The 20163-nt window shown below is 39.3% G+C and overlaps 1 protein-coding gene across 6 annotated transcripts in view; it reads right to left on the bottom strand.

Annotated features, from left to right (window-relative positions):
* Positions 1 to 20163, bottom strand: part of UBAP2 (ubiquitin associated protein 2) — a 117863-nt gene that overhangs the window by 74816 nt on the left and 22884 nt on the right. For 3 of the 6 annotated variants that reach the window (XM_055790293.1, XM_055790294.1, XM_055790295.1), the window contains 8 exons: positions 14985 to 15037; positions 9439 to 9506; positions 7596 to 7785; positions 6685 to 6895; positions 4978 to 5246; positions 3666 to 3838; positions 2352 to 2562; positions 1140 to 1179 (listed from right to left, as the gene is read on the bottom strand). In XM_055790293.1, the coding sequence (XP_055646268.1) occupies positions 1140 to 1179; positions 2352 to 2562; positions 3666 to 3838; positions 4978 to 5246; positions 6685 to 6895; positions 7596 to 7785; positions 9439 to 9506; positions 14985 to 15037 (1215 nt within the window). Of the gene's footprint in view, positions 1 to 1139; positions 1180 to 2351; positions 2563 to 3659; positions 3839 to 4977; positions 5247 to 6684; positions 6896 to 7595; positions 7786 to 9438; positions 9507 to 14984; positions 15038 to 16208; positions 16269 to 20163 lie in introns of all 6 variants that reach the window. The other 3 variants (XM_055790290.1, XM_055790291.1, XM_055790292.1) reach the window with 2 other exon arrangements.

Below are 20163 nucleotides of genomic sequence, written 5' to 3'. Positions count from 1 at the left end.
AAAATACTGAAAGTATTCTCTAAAGAGTACTGGCATAGAAAAAGGGACTAATAAAGCCGTTAGAAAATAATTACAAAAAACCTGGGAATTCTCAGATTTTTGTTTTCCAGAGCAAAAAGACAAGTCCTGTAGTTAATTTCATAAATTGTTTATTAATTCTGCACATGAAAGTAAAAAAGTTTCCCACATGAAAAGTTGTCTTGACATATAACAATATTTTAGGTAGTCACTTTTTGGGCATATACACTCCTCCTGCTCATTTAAACTGAACCTGGCACTAGCAAAACACTGTCTGCACATCTGAATACTCAACTTCTTTCTACTCAGAATAATTAAAAAAAAAAAAAAGGCCACTCCACTAACGACCTACTAAAGAGACGTTTAAGAGGAGGACAGACCTAAACCTTAAGAGTTGGAATTCCAGGATGTTAATTCACACTGCTGCCCTTGAAAACTTTCACAGAGCAGCCCATAAATATCAGAAGAATGAATACTACACTTAATTAAGTCCAGAAAGAGAGCTGTAAGTGTCCTACAAGTAAAACACCACATTAGAAACAGGCCAAGATGAAGATAACAGTAACGCCTGTATCGGAGCCAGTACTGCACCATTGTCACTCCACTGCAAGGCAGCACGCTACCCAGCAGACAAAGCATGTTCGTCACCCTTATTCCCCACAGGTTTGTAAAGGGCATAAGTAGCACTATACCCCTCATTCAAAGAATGTGACTTTGTTTCATTACAGGTAAATACTACGCACAGGTTCCCAACTGAGAACCGGAAGAATTACTAAGAAATGTTAAGTTAATTTTTAACTTTATATTTTAATTTAATTTTCTATTAAATAATTTTTGGTAGGTAAATTCAAGAAGAAAAGCAGCAGCAAAGCAGCTTCTCTAACTTTAAGACTGCTTAGGTTTGTAGATTTAATGGGACTGCTTTCATACCTTAGTTTTAGTCAAGAAGCAAGCAGCGTACCCCATGCTGCTACAAAATAAATTCAAATGGGTCAGCCAAAAATTAGTCAGGGAGAAGAATGTAAAGCTTCAAACCAGGTGTCACTGCTACAGTTGTGCACACAGCAAGTAGTAAGGAAAGATCAGAAAACCCTGTGCACAACCAAGTTTTGTAAACTTACTGTCAAGAGTTGCCTGTGTTCTAACACCGCTGTGCCCGTTCTGTAAACAAAGGAGAAATGAATGAATAAAGCATCTCAAAGGTATATTAAATTTTCCGACTGAACTACACACCAAACATGCTTCATGAAAAATTCTATATTCGCTCTAAACTGAAAGACAAAAAAAGGCAGGAAATGAACTTTTCAGTGCCTTTTAACAAAACGACATAATAGTTTTCTCAAGTTCAAGGTGTCCTGAACATACAGAATCCCATACACTGCCCATACCACACCCATCGGCAGGAGACCTTCCCACGTACTGACACAACAAGCTTCAGGTTCACACCAATATGGAAGAAAGAATTGCATTAACATATAGGAAACGGTTGCGCTTTTGATCTAATGCAACTCACGATTTTAACTATCCAAGTTACACAGAGACGCCAATTTTTTTCCATTGAAAGATAAGACTTGAGAAGCACCAGTTCTGCTTTGGATAATGCTGGAGTACAGAAGTGGATAGTCTATGCTTGATCCTCACCCGTACATACGAGCTAGTGCAGAAGACAAGTGTGACCGAGCCGTTACATAACAAAGGCCAGAAGTAAATAAACTCTCACGAGTTCCTTAAACATTCAATAAACCAAGTTCTCTCAAAACAAACCTACATTCCACATACAAAGACAGTAGGTGCTTTTGAAGAGAGATCCTCTCTGTCCTAGATTAGACCCATCCCTACACTTTTTAAAATAAAACATGAAACTGATTCCCACTGGTGTTTAAATCCAACAGAAGAGTAATGCTGGAGGGGCCACAAACAGTTGGGGACCCATTGGCTAGGTGCCATATAAATTCAATATATAATGTACCTTTGGATAAAAATGGTCAAGTTATGGCAAAATATCATGACTAATATTTACATATAGAGATAGCTCCTTTTTGAAAAGCTAGGCTTCAGGGAAGTAAACTTAAGTAGAATGTTAAATGTTACTAAGAAAAAAGGTCAAACAGCAATTTAAGATGTCAAAAACAATAAAATCAGAGGCTCTTATATCCCAAATACAGTACGGTCAAAAATGGCTACACAATAGGAAAAGCAACAACAGGTTGTGCTTGGTAAATCAAAAATAGTACTCGGCTTTGTTAAAAATATTAACATAGCAGAGTCATATAACTCTAACATAGGTAAGAATATTTCACCTTTTCAAGGTCTTATTGCTGAAATTCACTCACCGTAACTGCAACAGGCGTCGATTCAGACAGAGCCATGGAGCTTTGGTACGCTATCCTGCTATGCACAGAAGTCTGGTCATAGGAGGAAGTTGTTGTTACTGGGCTAGTGCTCTGGGATGAGCAGGTGAGACTGGAAGAGGTGATGGCAGAGGTTGTGTAGGTGGACTCCTGTACTGTATTGGATATTGGCAAAGAGGTATTCAAAGGATCACTGGAAAAAGTAAAAATTATTTATCTTAGTAAATGAGATCTCAAACACCTTCATGAAAATATCAGCTCCTATACAGTTACCTAGAACTACCTTAAACATGTAGTCAGATCTACATTATTTATACTAGAAAATCTAATCATGAGGAAAAGGTATATATTTTTCCTTCGATCACCTAATCACTGCTTCAAAGCCATCAGCTACACTCAGCACTGTTCACCTTCCTCCTGCCAGCCCAACCAAAACAAGAGTTTACACACAAACACTTTTCAGTCATGTTGTTTCCAGCTTCTCAAAAGCTAAATGAATGATTATAATCTCTCTTTTTTAAGATCCATAAAGTCAGGTATACAATGAGAAACACCCAGTCTGTTTTTACAGTAGAATTCAAACATTACAGTAGCAGTCTAACAGAATGAACTATGCAAAGAGGAAAAAATACTTTGAAGCATGGACAAGTGTTTTACTTTCTAAACAGCTTAAATCATTTATAGAACTATCAATTAATATGAAAGTTCACAGTTTTACTAGTATTTATGAATTAACTTTAGGAAGCTTTTTACTGAAGCCAGGTTTGAATTAATAAGGAAGAAAAAAAAAATGGGTTACTGGTACATCGGCGTTTATCATTGGCTATTCTAGAATTTCAGTAAGAGGTCCTGCATACTGAAAGCCTGGCTTCTTTTCTCATCCCATAGGAGCATCAGATCTGTAATCTGGTGCCAGTCTACTGACACATATATGGTAAAAGGGTCATTTTTCCTGGATCAAAAGTAGAATAATTTCGATTGTGAGGAACAACAAAACCCTCAAACAAATTTGAAACTCAGGACAATTAAACATAAGAAAGCAATTCTATAAAGTGTAGTTTATCACAAAGTTATTTATATTCATGTCACCTCCAGCTTCACATCAACCCATCCAAGGAGATTATGAATGACTGTCATTAGAAAAGAAATTTCTTCTTTAAGATGCCACCCACAGAAAAGATTTAGTGATCATATTTCCCCCTCCCATTACATGGTAACTACGTCTTGATGTTTTTGGCACAAACTTGACCCCCTTAAGACAACACATAAGAAAGCAGAAAAGGAACTCACACGTACTTCACGGATTTTGAGTACAAGCTATTGTTGGTCGCCTGGCTGGCATTCTCACTGCTTGAAGTTGATCCAAACTCTGGGAGTGCAGGCTCTGATCCAAATTCCAGAGCTCCAAACTGAACATTTAACCCTGTCACATCTGCTGATCCAGGCATCTCCACTGCAGAGGCAGGAATCTTAAAAGAGAAAAGAAAAATTGTAATTCCTTTGCATACACTATCTGTATTAAATATACCAGCAACTGACACCCTCTCCTCCCTTAAATGCAACCTTCTTCAGTTACTGACTCACAGCCTTCGCTACTAACTAGATCTGCAACAACCTCCCACTTTACATCACATAAATAAACTACATTCTTGTAACCTGCGAGTAATTTGTTGATTTTGTGCCTTGATGTGGAGGCTGGAAGAGTAAGCCATACCATTCTACAATATCAAAGTGTCAATCGTGTCCACCCCCCTTCAGCCAACATTCATCTTGAGGCTACTAAGTCGATCAAAAAATCACTCAGCAACACTCATTTTCCACACAGAGCAATCAGGTTATCTGCTTGAAAAGACAACACCACTGTATTTTGGACTCAAAAACTAACCAGCTTAGAATGCCCCGTTTTACAAACAATAAATGTACCATGGTCTTTGCTCTCCTTCTCCCTAGCAACTTATATATAGAACAGAATCATAGAATCATTTAGGGATGGAAAAGACTTAAGATTACTGAATCCAACTGTCAAGTGATTACTGAATCACTGCCAAGGCCACTGCTAGACCATGTCCCTAAGCACCCCATCTACAAGGCTTTTAAATACCTCCAGGGATGGTGACTCAACCATCTCCCCGGCAGCCTGTCCCAGTGCTCCACCACCCTGTCAGTGACAACGTTTTTCCCGATACCCAACCTAAACCTCCCTGGCACAGACCGAGGCCGTCTCCTCTTGCCCTGTCACTTGTCACCTGGGAGAAGAGACCGACCCCCCTGCCTACACCCTTCTGTCAGGCAGCTGCAGGGAGCCACAAGGTGCCCCCGAGCCTCCTCCTCTCCAGGCTGACCCCCCCAGTTCCCCCAGCCGCTCCCCACCAGCCCTGTGCCCCAGCCCCGGCACCAGCCCCCTGCCCGTCTCTGGACACGCTGCAGCCCCTCTGCGTCCCCCTGGCAGTGAGGGGCCCAACCTGAACACAGGAGTCGAGGGGCGGCCTCGCCAGTGCCCAGTGCAGGGGGACAGCACTGCCCTGGCCCTGCTGGCCACGCTGTTTTGGATACAAGCTTTTGTATGTTTCTACATTTACTAAGGACAAGTCGCCACTCAATTACCCACCTTAGATGCTGGAGTTATCCTCCGTTTCGGTGGTTTTATCTGTTTCTGCTGGGTTTGATGGGCAGTCACTGCCTGGTTATCCATAGAGATAGTGGGGAGCTGTAACATTTTGCTAACAGCTGCAGAGGTGTCTACGGGCGATGGCTCTCGGAGTTTTACCTGGGAGGACTCCAGCCCAGGAGGAGGAACAGGGACTGCCTGCATTTGATGCTGCTGTCGCTGCGTCAGCTGGCTCAGAACTGGGGATGGTTCAGGCTGGGATTTAAAGTCTGGACAGCGTTGGGAAAAAGAAATATCAAAATTGAAGGATTAGATGCTGCTCTTCACATTTCTGCCTCTTATAAAAGAATCTGGCTGACCTGAAATATTTTTATATTTTATAGCACGTGCAAGTCTCTTTCAGATACCACATGAGTTTCACATCAAAAATTGCCACTGCAATAATAAGGTCCACTTTTGATACTCTCTACTTTAAATAAACAGCTGCGGGCAAGCATTATTTAGCTTCCTTCAAAATTATGAAAACAGACCTATCTATGCCATCGTGTAATATTATCACACATAAGGCTTCAAAAACTGTTACAAATTATTTTAACCAAACACTGCAAGTTTCACTGCAATTAACTGACAATAAAATGTGATTACTTCCAAGTGTCTAGAGTTGCAATTTAGAGGTATTATGAGTTAGGATTTCCTGCCCCTACGAAGCAGAAGATTTTTAACGCAAATAGGAAGTCATCTACCACTTCAATCTGGTTGAAAGTCAAGAGACACTGGATGTTAACAGTTTTTTTCCCAGGTCTTCCCTTTTCATATTTTTCAGACCCTGAAAGCAAGGCAGTGGCTCAGAGGACTGGTCAACAACCATTAAGAGATCCACAGCATTTGCAGTGTGAAGGTTTGTTGTTTTTTTTTATTCACTTGGCAAAGTGCATTAAAAAGCAACTTAAAATGTAGATAAACATTTTTTCAGAATTGCTGCATGTCAAAGATTATAACTGCTACCAAATTAGCTGCTTATCTATCTGGAAACACATACACACAAGATAGATACAAAAGCTATCACTCTTCACAGTGAGAATACTGCTAAGAACTACACTGCAAAAACCAAGGTTGTGTCATTTTCACTGTTTCTACTAATTTTATTGAAATGAAAAATAATGAATAGACAAAATGGCTAACTTGCATCATTCTCAACACACCTGGGAAAGATCAAAGATATGATGTACATTACGAAGAAATTATATAGTAATCATTCAAAATTCATGTAATGGTTAGAAAAGAAAAATTTGAGGAAAAAAAGACAAAAGTATGGTGCAACCTCATACTCAGTTCTATAAGCAGCAGAGACACAGTGAAAACAGTATTTTCCAAGCCTTCTTGAGAAACAAAGCCACATTAAAGTTCCACACTTAAATATTCAAGCAGAATAGATCAAAGATGTCATTACGCAAAGGCTCAACAACTTCTGAAGATGCAATGACATTTGTGGATATGCTTAAGTCTATCAAAACTGAGTTTGTGACATACTTGTAATGTCTATTACCAGCAAGTAAGTGTAATACTTACAAAGTCATAACCAATTGTATTATCAGGATTACTTTTTTTAATTAAAAAAATCCATTAATTAAGGCCATTTTAAACTGCTGTTGGCATTAAGAAATCTTACAAGACGAAAGAGAGAGAAAGCTGTCTCAAAGCACTTACCAAACTGACTAAGGACTGAGGACTGAGTAATGGGTGGTTTTAGATCCCAGGATGATGCAGTAGTTGTAGTAGCAGTCGTAGAGCTACTATTTTGTTGAGAGGTAAACTGACCCAATCCTGGAGATTTCAACTGGTCCAAGATTTGGGATCCAGTAGAGTTTGCCAGTTTAGAGGATCCAAGTTCTCCAAAGCCAGAACAAAGAACCGCAGACTACCAAAAGACAAAAAAGAAGAGGTGAAGGAGTGAGTGGAGTTAATTACTTATTTGCAGCTTGAACAAAAACCATAGGGTCAATGCCTACAGCTGCTATTTGGCAGCAACTAAAACCTCTTCAGCCCTAGATTACTAACAAACAACCAATAAAAAAATTCAGCACTTGCAGCTTATGGCCAGATCCTCTCTGATTATCACTGATACAACTTCCACTGTTGTGATGCCACAATACTGATTTATTTGAATCCAAGCATCTCAAAATAGCATGTATTTACTAACAGTTGAACTGATTTTCAGAGAATAAATGTAAGTGCACAATTTCAGGTCCTCACAATTGACTCAGAAATAGGCATGTTTCACAAAAAACCGCCAGGTATGTGCTGAGAAAATATACGTCATAGTTTTCTGGCATACAGCTCTTCACTATAAACAAGTAATTTCATCCTAAATCAGCATACAGTAAACACATCTGCTCTCCATTCAAAAATTAATACCAGTACTTTATGTAAACCAAGAAACAATTACTTAGCAAAACCAGAAAAGAGTAACCTTTTGTACTTTTGAATAGAATTCAACATTTCCAACCTGAATTTTAAAAATACTGAAACATGTCACGAAGCAACCAGTAGTTGGAAAAATTGTTTAACCTGAAATAGTTATTCTTGAAGAATATTTAGAAAGCATAAGTTAATTTTACCAGACTTTGAGGAGCGTAAGAGTTTACAGCATTAGAGCTGCCGGTTCCTGATGCCATCTGGGTGCTGTGCTGAGAATTTGTGAAGACTAGGGCTTGGCCAAAGGTCTGCTGCTGGGGAGCCTCAAATGAGTTGCCTTCTGTCTCTTGGGTAGAAGTCACGGGCTTTTGAAGTAGTGTTACCAAATCAATGCTGTAAGAAAAAACAAAGTTTGGCTGGAATAGACATGACTAGGCTGCACTGAAACCAGGGAAAGCACTAACAAAGCTGCTTGTACCAGCAACAGAATTATTACTGATCAACAGTCTTTTCAAACATTGTTTGTCTCCCATAGAAAAAGAGGTAGAACAGAGGTTTTTGCCAGAAAGTAATATTCTGCTAGCTGAAACCCTCCACCACAATTAGAATATAAATTTTCTTCACACTGTTTTCAAACATTACCAAACTTATTACATCATGTATCACATAAATAAGCTATGTGATTAATATAATCAAGTAACTAGAGACAAGTCATAAAAGATATGTTATGTTCAAGTGGATCATGCCCGCAAGTCCATTACATATATTGATAATCCACATTCTCTGTATCTCACACTATCTCTTTAAAAAGGGCAAGGGATCAAAGTCCTACCTCTGTATAGGGTATGAGGACAGTAAAGAATAAAGTCACATATACAGCGAGTGAATACATGATGACATGGAAGTCACAGAGCAGCACAAATAAAAGCTAAGTTTCTCAGAGAGTAGGCACATCTCCAAAACTACCACACATACCTCAGCAGGATGAGAAACATGGATTTTCCTACATTTAGCATGGCTTACTAACCTCTACCCCGTGTTTAGCACAGGTTTATCTAAGGAAAAGCAAAGCGTTCATACAATAAAAGAAATCTACTCAAAAAAATCTGACTTGAGTTTATCCTAAATATACTGCAGGCTTGGGCTGAAGAGCTGCTTCCAGCACTGCCATTAGCATAGATTTCTTAATGCGCAAAGCACCAGAATTTGAGCTGATGAAACAAAGTATTTTCTAACATAATCTGAGGGACATCCACTGGAAGAATATTTGCATTAGAACAACGAACATGTGAGCATATCACCTTAAGAAGGTATATAAACTGTAGATCAACTGACACCATGCCTCCTCCAGATCACATCCATATTATAAGGAAAATTTTGCTGCAGTCTAGAGTACAGCAGTACAGCTGTGTCAGGATGTTTGGGACCATTAGGCCATCTGGTTTTCAGATCCCATGCGATCCAACTCCCAAAGTCTGCTTTCCTGGGACCTGAGGCAAATGCAGGCACCCGATTCCACAACATTACTGGCCAGGCATTTGGTGAAGACAAAGGCAAGCAAAAAAAAGGCAGCAACTGCCATATTTTTGGTTCTGTATCATCAGTTAGGGCAAGTAATCGTGATGCTTAGGAGGAAATTCACCACCTTGCCAATGCAATTTCCTGTTAACACATTTGTCAAAGCACTACATTCTGAACACCAGCTGCATCTATAGGCACAGTCCTTCTGTTTTTTGGACAGCAATGCCAGAGCTTCTTTTTCAAAAGCAGAACTTTTGTTTGTGCCTGTAAGCAGGTTTTGTGCAGTAGACAGGGTCTTCTCAGTATTATGCTTGTGCATTTGGTTAAGTTTGGCACAGGTAACACAGGAACCCACAAAACCAACAATTTGCAAACAAGGCTTTCACAATTTTGAAATTAGAGCTTGACCAATGTCTGACCAGAGCTGCCCTGTGTTTTAGTCAACATTTTCTATGTGCAAGCTCACATTGCTTCAACAAGCAGAAGATTTTTAAGGTATAGGGAAACCATGAAAGAGCAGCCTACCTCTGCCCAGGAGTCACATGATTCTCAGCTGGAACAGAGGAAGCAGTAAAGACTTTTGTTTCAGAAAGCTGAAAAAGAGAAGGCGGGGGGGATGTTTTAATCATACACATGCTCATGCTTCACTGCTGCGACATCTGCAGAAACTTTATCTTGGTCATGCACCTTCAAGATATAAGTTAAACTACCATTGCAACCAGTCATGTTGCAGCCCTTCTTAAAAAGACAAAAAAATACATAGTTGAACCTCAGCAAAGTCTTCTCCACGGAATCAAGTACCAATTTAATTAAAGTGTTAGGAAATTTGATCTATGGAACACACACAATGGTACACCAATGTAACAACGACAGTTTGGGCAATAATTAAACTGAAAAAATACACCAGTATAAAGCAATTAACATGACAGCTAGTATTGTGTAAAGATACCTTGTGCAGACATAACTTAGGACTCTTGTAGAGCAGCTCCAATAAATCGTGTTGCAGAAGTCTAACACATTGCACCATTCTCACTCATTTCATGTATCCCTGCGTTTTACATTTCAGCTCACACCACCAGTGGAGGAAAGTTTGCACTCAGGTATGTACAGAGAACTATCATTCATGACTCCTTGGCATATCTGCTACGGGTGGTAGTAACACCTTAAGCTAATTATTCTGTGAGCATAAGTTCAAAAACAATAATAAAGGGAGAACCATGTAATTGCTTATACTAGTATAACCAGTTAAGACTATCCAGCAGGAAACTGTACTGCTTTCACCACGCTGTTACAATAAAGATAGATACTTGCACAGGTAGCTGGAGAGGGGGAGCTGGCTGGTTGGGGGGGAAAGAAGGTGATTTTGGTTTGAGGCGGGTTGTTTGCTGTTTTGTTTTGGGTTTTTAATAGCTTACTGGGTTTTCTTTTAAATAGCAGTTAGTTAAAACAGCTACAACTTCCTTGGGCTAATTCATTCATTTCTATTGACAGGAATACTTGCAAACCAGAACAGGTCTTAAGCCAGTACAGGTTAGGTTGAACAATGATTATATTTGAAATTAATTCACAGAAAATCACCCTTAACTACTTCAGTGTAACTTTGTATGTAGACTAAAGAATAACTGACCTATTCAAACACTCACAAAGAATCCCTTTAGAACATGACCTTTGAATACAGCTCTTCCAGGAAATTATGCATTTTTAATTGCATACATTGTTAGCAGCTCAGTTTAAAGGACATCACAGACATGAGCTAATTTTGCCATCCCACGGGCAGCTCTACTACAAGCACGTATATCCCCTAACACAGTCATCTGATTGGGGTTCTCCTACAAAACACTGTTGATTTAAGCAGGACGTGGAAGGGCTGACTGGGAGTAATCACTTAACACCCAGGGAAAACTCAAAATGTTTCACACACTCTCCTAGCACCCACTTAAGCGGAACACACTGTGCCATGAAAAAATTAGTATCACCACAGTTCCTCCCTCCGTTTCCTTCCCTTCCCTTGCTGCCAATACAGCATACTTTACTCCCATCTTTCTGGAAGACAACTCTGTCCTGTGTATAATGCTGCCAGCCCAAAACTCTTATGTACCGAACAAAACAAAGAATATTCAGCTCAAGCACTTATCCAATTAAAAAAGTTGTTCCTCTAACGTTCAGCCTTTCCCCACTGTACATGTTATTTTATAACTTCATGTTATGTAATTTTTTATGTAGTGTTTATTTATTTCACATAGTGTTTATGTAGTTTCTGTAGTGTACTTTTTGTACTGTTGTAAGACCCATGCATTATGGCACAAGGAGGTCAGCTAACAGCATGAGCAGCAGCCTGTGGTCTGCAACCCCTTAGTTAAATATTAAATTCTTTGTAGTGTCAACAGTTTCTTGGGCTCACATAACCCAGGATAAGACTGTGGCCAAAGCACTGATGAATCCTGAAAACCAAGCAAATCGAGGAGCCTGAGGATGTTTGTGACAACACAAAAGCATGCTTGATATGAGAGAGGAAACATTCCCTTCAAGTGAGCCAGCATGCAAAACACAAGTCTCCAGTACCAGCTTGGCTACATTGATGTTTACGCTACACACTGTGGCAAACTCACGCCACAAGCTCCAAACAAGCACCTAATTCCAAGGTTTACTGGGATTACAGCATTTGTCAAAACATACTTTGTGCAGCAGCAGCTGGAAAGTTTTATTGTGCGGATGTATTTAGTACTACTTCGAAATAGTAGTAGGGGTTCCTAACAAAGTTATTTACGCTCACTGTACACTGCACTTGCAAAACTTTCGCTGAGGCTCTGGCATTCTCCCAGAACCGAATGAATGGTGGTGAACCATTTTCAAATGTTGGCCTCACAAGGGTATTTCCTCCATCTGCAGTGAAATGCCTGTGCTTTTCAGCTCCTGTTTGTATGATAAAAATCATTCTCTAATCACCAAACAGGCAATATGCTTAACGATTAGCTAGCAGCCTCTATGGCCAGTTATGATAGGTAAGGAGAACAGGAAAATTAACTCCAGCACCTTCATAAAAATTCAACATCAACAAATTAGAAATAACAAAACCTTGTAACTTTGATATGATGTATCGAAGTTTAAGAAAATAAAACAAGTTCTCATGCTGCTTCCTGGATAAAGGAAACACTCCCACTAAATCACACTTTTTTTCTTTTTTTGAAGTGTTGTGGTTGTTTCAAATAAAACCTAAGACTACCAATATTGTACAGAAAATGTTTTCCTTCAGCCGCTTTCCAGCAATCTGTATGTATTCTACTTCTCCTCGTCTGATAGTTTCTATACTTAAGCTTTATCTTCTTTAACCATGAGAATATGATCACAATTTTAACAGGAACACCCAGAGCCACCTACAGTACCTCAACATTTGTCTGGTCCTTCCATTGTCCATGCCTTGAATATCCCTTTAACAAAATACAACCTCCTATTTTCGCTGCAACTAGTTTCTATTTAACAGCACGTTGACAACCTACTATACTTGCTCAATAGTCACTACTAAAGATAAATACCAGACAGGACTATTAGATCACGAAAATCGAGCCCTTGTCAGGTCAAACAACATAAATTTCACTCACTTGCTTCTAACTTGTATCTGGCTACAGATTATCACATTTAAATAAAAATGTTCTTCAGAAAAATACCTGCTCTTTATCTGCAAACAGCAAATATATCAGTTTCCTTGTTTGTTTTAATCACTGCTCATGCTGCTAGAACTGTTTATTATACATTCAAATGTGCAGCTCCATTTTCCACCCACAGGTTCATAGTATGCCTTTGCCTGCCTGCCTAAAACCAGAGCCCATTATAAGCTAATAAAGTAACTTCTCAGATTCAGCAAAGTAAAAAACTCACTCTCAAGGACCTCTTCTATCATCATGTAATTTTCAGCTTTTCTCCACAATTTTTGTTTTGTAAAAACAATGAATAATTGGATGCAATACTTCAAAATCAAGTTCCGGAGAGTCCACATACAGAAATACAAACCCAAGAATGATTAAGAGACAGGGAAGAATGCCTACAGGCAAACAGACTACAGTAGTTTTTTTTATCAAACCATCAGCCCTTTAAGAGATCACAGTGAGCTGTTTTTTCACCATCCACTGCAATCTTGAAAAATTTTCGGCTGATTCTTCCCAGAAAACACCCCCTTGTTCTGGAGGTGTGTCTTTGTTCCTATACAACAAATGGGCACTTGGCTGTATCAAAATATTTTTCATTTGAGAACAGGTCACATAGAGCACAGGTCCAGATTTCTCTGCACAACTGGCTTATTTTTATGGCTATTCCAATAGTTTTTGGATTACACATTTTATCCAGTAGTGATTTTATTTCTACCTCCAAATCATTGATAAAGACACTAGATGGCATCTGGCCTGGGACTGCATTCCTTTAGCCCTGCTAGAAATGCCCATGTTCAATAATGATCCTGCTGCAGAAGATTTATCTGCCAAATTTTCCAAGGCAGATTTTAATTTTTTTTATGATAGCGCATAATTATTTTCAAAGACGTAGATCAAATCTCTCACAAGGACGTACTCAATCTTTACAGTTAATCTGTAATTTACTTACAGACCAAGATCATCCCTTATTTGAAGGGGAGCTATTTTCATAAAACGACATCGAATGGCTCAAGTTATATTCTTCTGATTTTTTAATATCAGATTAAATGATTTTTTCCTTTATTTTTTTCCCAGACATATTTCTGGGCTAATGTGTCTGCAGCTCACCATTTTGTTTATTCTTTCTGAACAACTGCACATGAATAACTTTCTCCGAGGTTACAGGGATTTTTCCAGGACTCTAAAATTAATAAAAATTAACAACAAGCTAGAAATTTCATCCGCTGCTCTTACACGATTCATGTGCAAATCACTCAGGTTTAACAATTTAAAAAAATTCTATCCCTAGTCAGCATTGCTCAAAACCCCTCCCATACTACAAATGCTGTATTGTACCAGCATCAAACAAGGGTGAGAAACACCACCAGAAATTTTCACTATCCTTAGCCCTTAGTCCACCTCTAGCATACACTGCAGAAATAAAGGACAGGTTTAAAAAGGATGCCAGCTTTTGATGGCAGTAACTGATACAGAAAAGCTTGGAATTTTAGTTTCTTGTAATTTTCTGAAAAGACACAGCCCTCTCACTAGGTAAGGACAGGGCGTTCATATCCCTGATATGAAACATTCACACACTTCTAGGGATAACAGTGACATTCCACCCCCTAGGAGGAGGCAAAAGGCAAGACTTCTAAGACAATCTCTTAGTCTTCTGAAAATAAACTTGAAATAATGGATATTCTTATAAAAGATTAAAAGCTCCTTGAAAGCTAAGTTTACCTGTCCAGATTTCTTGCTACCTTACTTGTTTTCTGAACTGCTTAAGCTTTAATATAACTGCAAACTTAAAATCACAGAAGTTATTTTCACACACAACTATCACAAATGCTGATATTTTGCAGACATGAAGGTATCTCTTGCCTGATAAAGAATGAGAACCACTTTAGAAACACAATAGGAATGAAGCAATTAAGTGCTAACTTCAGCACACTGCTAGCTCCCTTTTTCAGTAGTAAGACCATGAAGTGGAGTAAGTGGAACAATTACGCATATTTCAAACAAAAAGCATAAAATGAGGAGTCTCAAGTCGATAGTAAGCCTCAGCACTTAATTACATAAAACTCTTATGATAATATGGCTTTAAATCCCTATGCAATAGTAGGGAGAAGTATGCAGTTAACACCCATCAGCATGGAGCAGCAGAGAATTATAATTCACAAATACTTCATTTGGGATAAAACTTAAAATTTTATTATCTAAGTATTGTCCACCCAACAAAATAAATTACTATTTCTTGATTTGTTTTTAAAAATGAGCCTATCTAAATATATGTATTTTTAAAACAGGAATTACAGCAAGAAACACAGTAAGAAATACCATTGCATGCATACAGCAAAGTATTACTTAGAACATTTAGTTTTTGCAGACAACACAGATGCTGCAAAAAGGGTAAATAATCAATCTATCTACCCAAGAACGTACACTTACATCTTCATTCCAGTCTTCTGCTGTCCATTCCTCTATTGAGTTTTTCCACGCTCCTATTGTAATTTGGGGTAGAAAAGAAAACAGTTACAAGCTGGAAGCACAATGTTGTATGTCAACCATTCTGCTTTACAAGCAATCCTGTTTTCATTATTAGTGGAACACAGGCCAAAGAGATGGTGGTTGGAAACATGGGAAGCTCTAGAAAACTGACGTGCAGATTGTAAGTTTTGGGTGGGGGTATTTTTTCCCCCCCTTTAATTTCTCATGGTACCAGACATAATTTGCATAAACGCCTGTCTGCAACTAGTGATGAATCCCAAACATTGGAAGAACATCCTCCTATGTCCCCAACGACAGTGAGAGGTTATTCAACCCTCCCATGGGATCTCCCGGTGTCATGCACTAATTCATATAGAGCCTGAAGAAAACGCAAACACAATACCTGCTCCAGCATCCAGAATCCTACTTTTAACATATTCAAAGTCCAGACCCAAGCTATGCCTCTGGAGGCTCCTTTCCAACCTGTTAACTCTCTCCTCAGGGCAAAACAACCACAATCCCTTCCCCTGATAGAGCAATTTTATTTTAAAACATAGATAATTCATGTAACGGCAGCACAAGAATCAGTAAGCTTCCACTGTAGCTGCAAAACACTTCTTCCTGTAACTTGTGGCAGAGTTTATTTGGCAAATACTGGAGCACAGCACGCAGTTGGCAGCATGCTGCAATGGGAAAACTATAGGAAACGGTCCTACGGATGTGAAAACCTGGTCCCTTCCATAGCAAAGAGCAGGCACAGACATGCAAGAGCAATAAATGGACTGAAGGCCTTGCCCACCAGTGTAAGCATAGGAAAGGTTATCCCAGCCACAACCAGAGCTTTCATTTAAACCACACAACCATGAGCGAAGAAAACACCAGCGACAGAAGTTCCTGCTACCATCACCTTTGATCGAGTACAAAAGCAAAAGAACTACTGCTTTAATCATCTCTTTTTATTTAAGCAGGAACCCTCTGAGACACATTCAATTCACCAACAAGCCATCTGAAGACAGCATCAAATCCAGTTCGTACTAATGCCATCACTACATTAGTGCATTCTTTCATACACCGTTACAAAGCAGCATCTTGGGCTGAGGAGGGCCGAATGGCACTAATCCAGTGAGGCGAACAGACCTACCATGACGATTCAAACGCAGCGGGGAGAAGAGAGGGGGTTTGTACCTTGGAATCCAAAATTATCTGGCAGGTCCTGAACAGGGTAACATCCACTCTCTGTTGGCTCTGTGGAGCAATATAGAGTTGCCTGAAACAGCTCGTGCTCACATTTTACCAAACAGCCCCTAACCGGGAGGTTTCTACATGCTGCAAACTAACCAATAATCATACCCAAGCGCAGAAAACTACTCTAATAGCTCAAATCTCTGGACTAATCCACACATTTCCACAGAAATTTTGGAAGGAGGAAAAGCCCAGGGAGCAGCAGCTCTTAGAGAAACAGTTTCTCTTTCCCTTCCCCCGACCAGCACAGGAACCCTTCCTCAGGTATTTCTTCTTTAAAGAAATACATCCTGGTATTTACCCTGCTTATATTTATCTCCCGTCGGTCACAGCAAGGCCTGCCTCTGCAGCAGATAAACCTCGTGCTGGTGCCAGAACTCTAACAAAGGAGTTCAGAGTCTGCTAAAACAAACACAAAAAGAGCTCAGACAAATCAAGCCCAACTCTTGAGCATCCCCCACCACCAATGGGAGACCGAACCTGTTTGAAACAATATTTGGGACATTTTCCTGCATTAAATGTTTATCTGTTGCTCCTACCTAAGAACATCGTTCTGTGCTTTTACTCTTTTTAAATACTGAACAAAACCCTTCATCCTCTTAATTTACCCAAGCTAAGTTTACTTTTATTGCTTATTAACACTTTATCTTCCCAACTCAGTCCTTCCAGCCTCTGTTATTTCACTGTTCCAGTTTGCCAACACCTTCGTCTTACCAACAGGAGTCTGGTCTTGCCACAAGCACATAAGTTTCCTTTTCGTCCAAAATCCGCCTTAGCATTATTGCAAGTCCATAGATCCACATCCCAACCTTTCCCACAAGCCTTGCAATGCGTCACAATTTAAGCATTCTCTGTTTGCCACCAAAATTATTGTGTTTTCAAAGATCCTTGTCATAGCAACTTAACCTAAATGGCTATCTGTGACTTTCCCGTTTCCCTTTGTAACAAGCTTAGTTTTAGAAAGTTGTAAAGCCAATAAAAAGCATACAATATGGTTTTGGCAAGTCTTCAGCTGTTTTCCTCCACTTCTTGTCACACTGTTTGGGTTTTCCCCCCTTTTTGAATAATCAGTAACAGATATTAGCTGCAAAATCTTTGTTTTGGTCTAACCCCAAACTTATCTACTAATCCTTTCTTTCTGGACTACGTTCACATTCTACAAAGACCTGAATGTTTCCTTAAAATGTTCCTTCCAATGTTTACAGCAGTCCTAAAAAAAGAAACAAAAACAAAACAAAACAAACCCACGAACTAACCCCACACACAACTTCTTTGTAACTTCCAATCTACACCATTCCCTACTTCCCCCTTGACAGTTATGCTACAATTTGTTTTTAATTTCTTGTCATTCTCCAGTTCTTAGTCATTTAGGGCTGCTCATAACTAAGATAATGAAGGAACTTCTTCTGTGAAATTTATGAAACTCTATCAAGAGGTATCAGTAAATTATCAGAATACAATACCATTTTTAAACACTACTTTGAGAAATGACCACGTCCAACAATTCACTTAAAAGAACTGATGTGATTTGTCGCTCAGGACCTCTCACTGCTTTGTACACTACAAAAAAGCTAAGAGATCAAACAGAGCATGCCTGCAAGAAAACACTAATCATGCTGTTCAAGTGTATTCCCTTTTGGAAGACGATTGCTCGTTCCTCCCACCTGTCTCTTCTCTTTGCCTTTCAGGTGTACCTAATTTCTATAAAAATTAGGATACAGGAAGACTGATAGTGAATTATCCGTAATACAATCACACTCAAACGTTATGAGCCATTAAAGATTCAACCTTTAGTCTCTTTTTATTTCAAACACCAGCACTGTATTTTATCTCCACAGAAGCAGCTAGCTCTTCTATAGGATTCTGTAGTTCCTTTTCTAGAAACACCTTTTGTTCAGGCTACTGCAATTCCTCTGGCATCTTCAACAATGCAGGACAAGAGGTTCTAGAGTGTTTTCAGAGCACACATGGGGGCAACTACATTTTGGACACAAAAGAGTCTATTTCTTTTTACTTAAAAATGTTGGTGTTGATCATGTCCCAGCACTGGCTTAAAGAGGAAATACTTTGTAACTACTCCCACAGAGAGCTGATATTTGCATGATGTCTTCAGAAAGCATTTTGATAAGCAGATTGTTTTTGCTTCTCCTGGTAATTGCCCAGTAATCTCCTTTTTAATGGAACTACAGATGAAAGACACTGATTTTCTAAGCAGGTATCACAAGCTGATTTTATTTTCTTTCTTTTTAGGTGAAAGAAAAAGTGGGGACTGGGCAATGAGGAATAAAGAGAGAGATTTACATCCTGCCCTCCCTCTGCATATCTGACATCCTTCATTAGCCCACTGCAGGTTTTATGAATTTCCATATATATACACATCACCCTCATTCGCATCTTCACTAACTCCACATTGGGAACTTACTTATTACTGAGACTGCTGATTTGTAACTAATGTGACAGCACTGAAAATTAAGGGGAAAAAAACAATTGAAAACTAATATTTGTGATTAGCAATACAAATCACCACCTCAACTATGTACTAATCTGCTTCCAGCTTCATACCTTGTCTGCCACTCCTCCCCTCTATTCCTGCTTCCACCTTTCTTCCCAGCACTTTCTCTTCTGTTTTAAAACTACTACCCCAGCTGCAGTCTCCTCTAACAACACTCAAGATGCTTTCCACTGCAAGGTTGAAAGTGTTTCCCACTTGGACAAAACAAAATTATTCAATTTAAAGAGCCTACTCTTTTTAAAGAGATCTCTTCTTGGCTTGGGAACTTCCTTTAGACATTTCTACAGCCTGTCTAACACAGAAACATTGTAAAATAAAATACTCTTCCTACAGTGACAAGTAGAGAGACATTTTTGTTTTGTCAGTTACAGTGCTTTTTCCATTTGCACGGAAAGTAAATTAAGAGTAGAAAGAAAAAGGTACTTAGCACCCAACAAGAACATTCCCATTCAACTAGTTTATATTTTCACCAACCAAATGGATTTGCAGGAACTCCCCACGCCGACACTCACTCACACCCCTAAGAACCATTAATCTGATGAGGCCAGGGAAAATTCCCAAATGCCTTCTCACATCTTCTTCTACATACCATGCTCCCCAACTTCCCATACATGCCTTAAGTTGCATTACCAAAGTTCAGTGCAGCTCCCGGCGACACATGCACAGCCTAACAGCAAAAAAGCACTTGACATCCAAAAAGAAGTTCCATACATCAACTAGTACACTTCAAATTTCCACCAATCTGTTTGCTCAGCAGCAAACCCCTCATGTAGGCACATTCATACTCTCACAGGGATCTGTTTAGCCACACCAAGCTACGTTTATTCCTAGGTGGAATTCTTCCATTACTGCAGACTGAGGAGATGCCTACACGGATCGACAGAGGCTGGCACAGGGAGGCACATGAAGTCTACCCAGAGTTAGCAGGAAGGGTCACAAAACATTCAAGCTCACTTCTGAAGTGGAGCATAAGTCAAAGTTTCTCATAAGCCACAGCCTTAGTGTTGCACTCATTAATAACTAACTAGTGAATTTTCTACTTCTGCTGCAGTCTCCTCATGCCTTTCTTGTATGTCTTCTTTCGTTAGTTAAATTTACTGCTTCTGCAATACTTGTGACAACATACCCTGCCCTCCACTGCCATATAGCAAAAAATACCAGCATTCCTACGGGAATTTACAAGTCACTACGATCTGATAAATTTACTTCAAAAACTAACATGAGTGACAGTAAAAGGTGCATTTCTTTTTGCAGTATAGCACCAAGTCATTTCAAAAGTAGTTCCTTGGAGAGATGTCACATTTGGCAAAAAAGCTCCCTTTAAATAACCATTATAATATACTCAGGGCCACTCTCCCACACTAGAGTAAGAGACACTCAGTCTGA

The sequence above is a fragment of the Falco peregrinus genome, chromosome Z (genome assembly GCF_023634155.1).
Source record: "Falco peregrinus isolate bFalPer1 chromosome Z, bFalPer1.pri, whole genome shotgun sequence".
Classification (NCBI taxonomy): Eukaryota; Metazoa; Chordata; class Aves; order Falconiformes; family Falconidae; genus Falco; species Falco peregrinus.
This window is presented reverse-complemented; position numbering and strand designations above follow the sequence as displayed.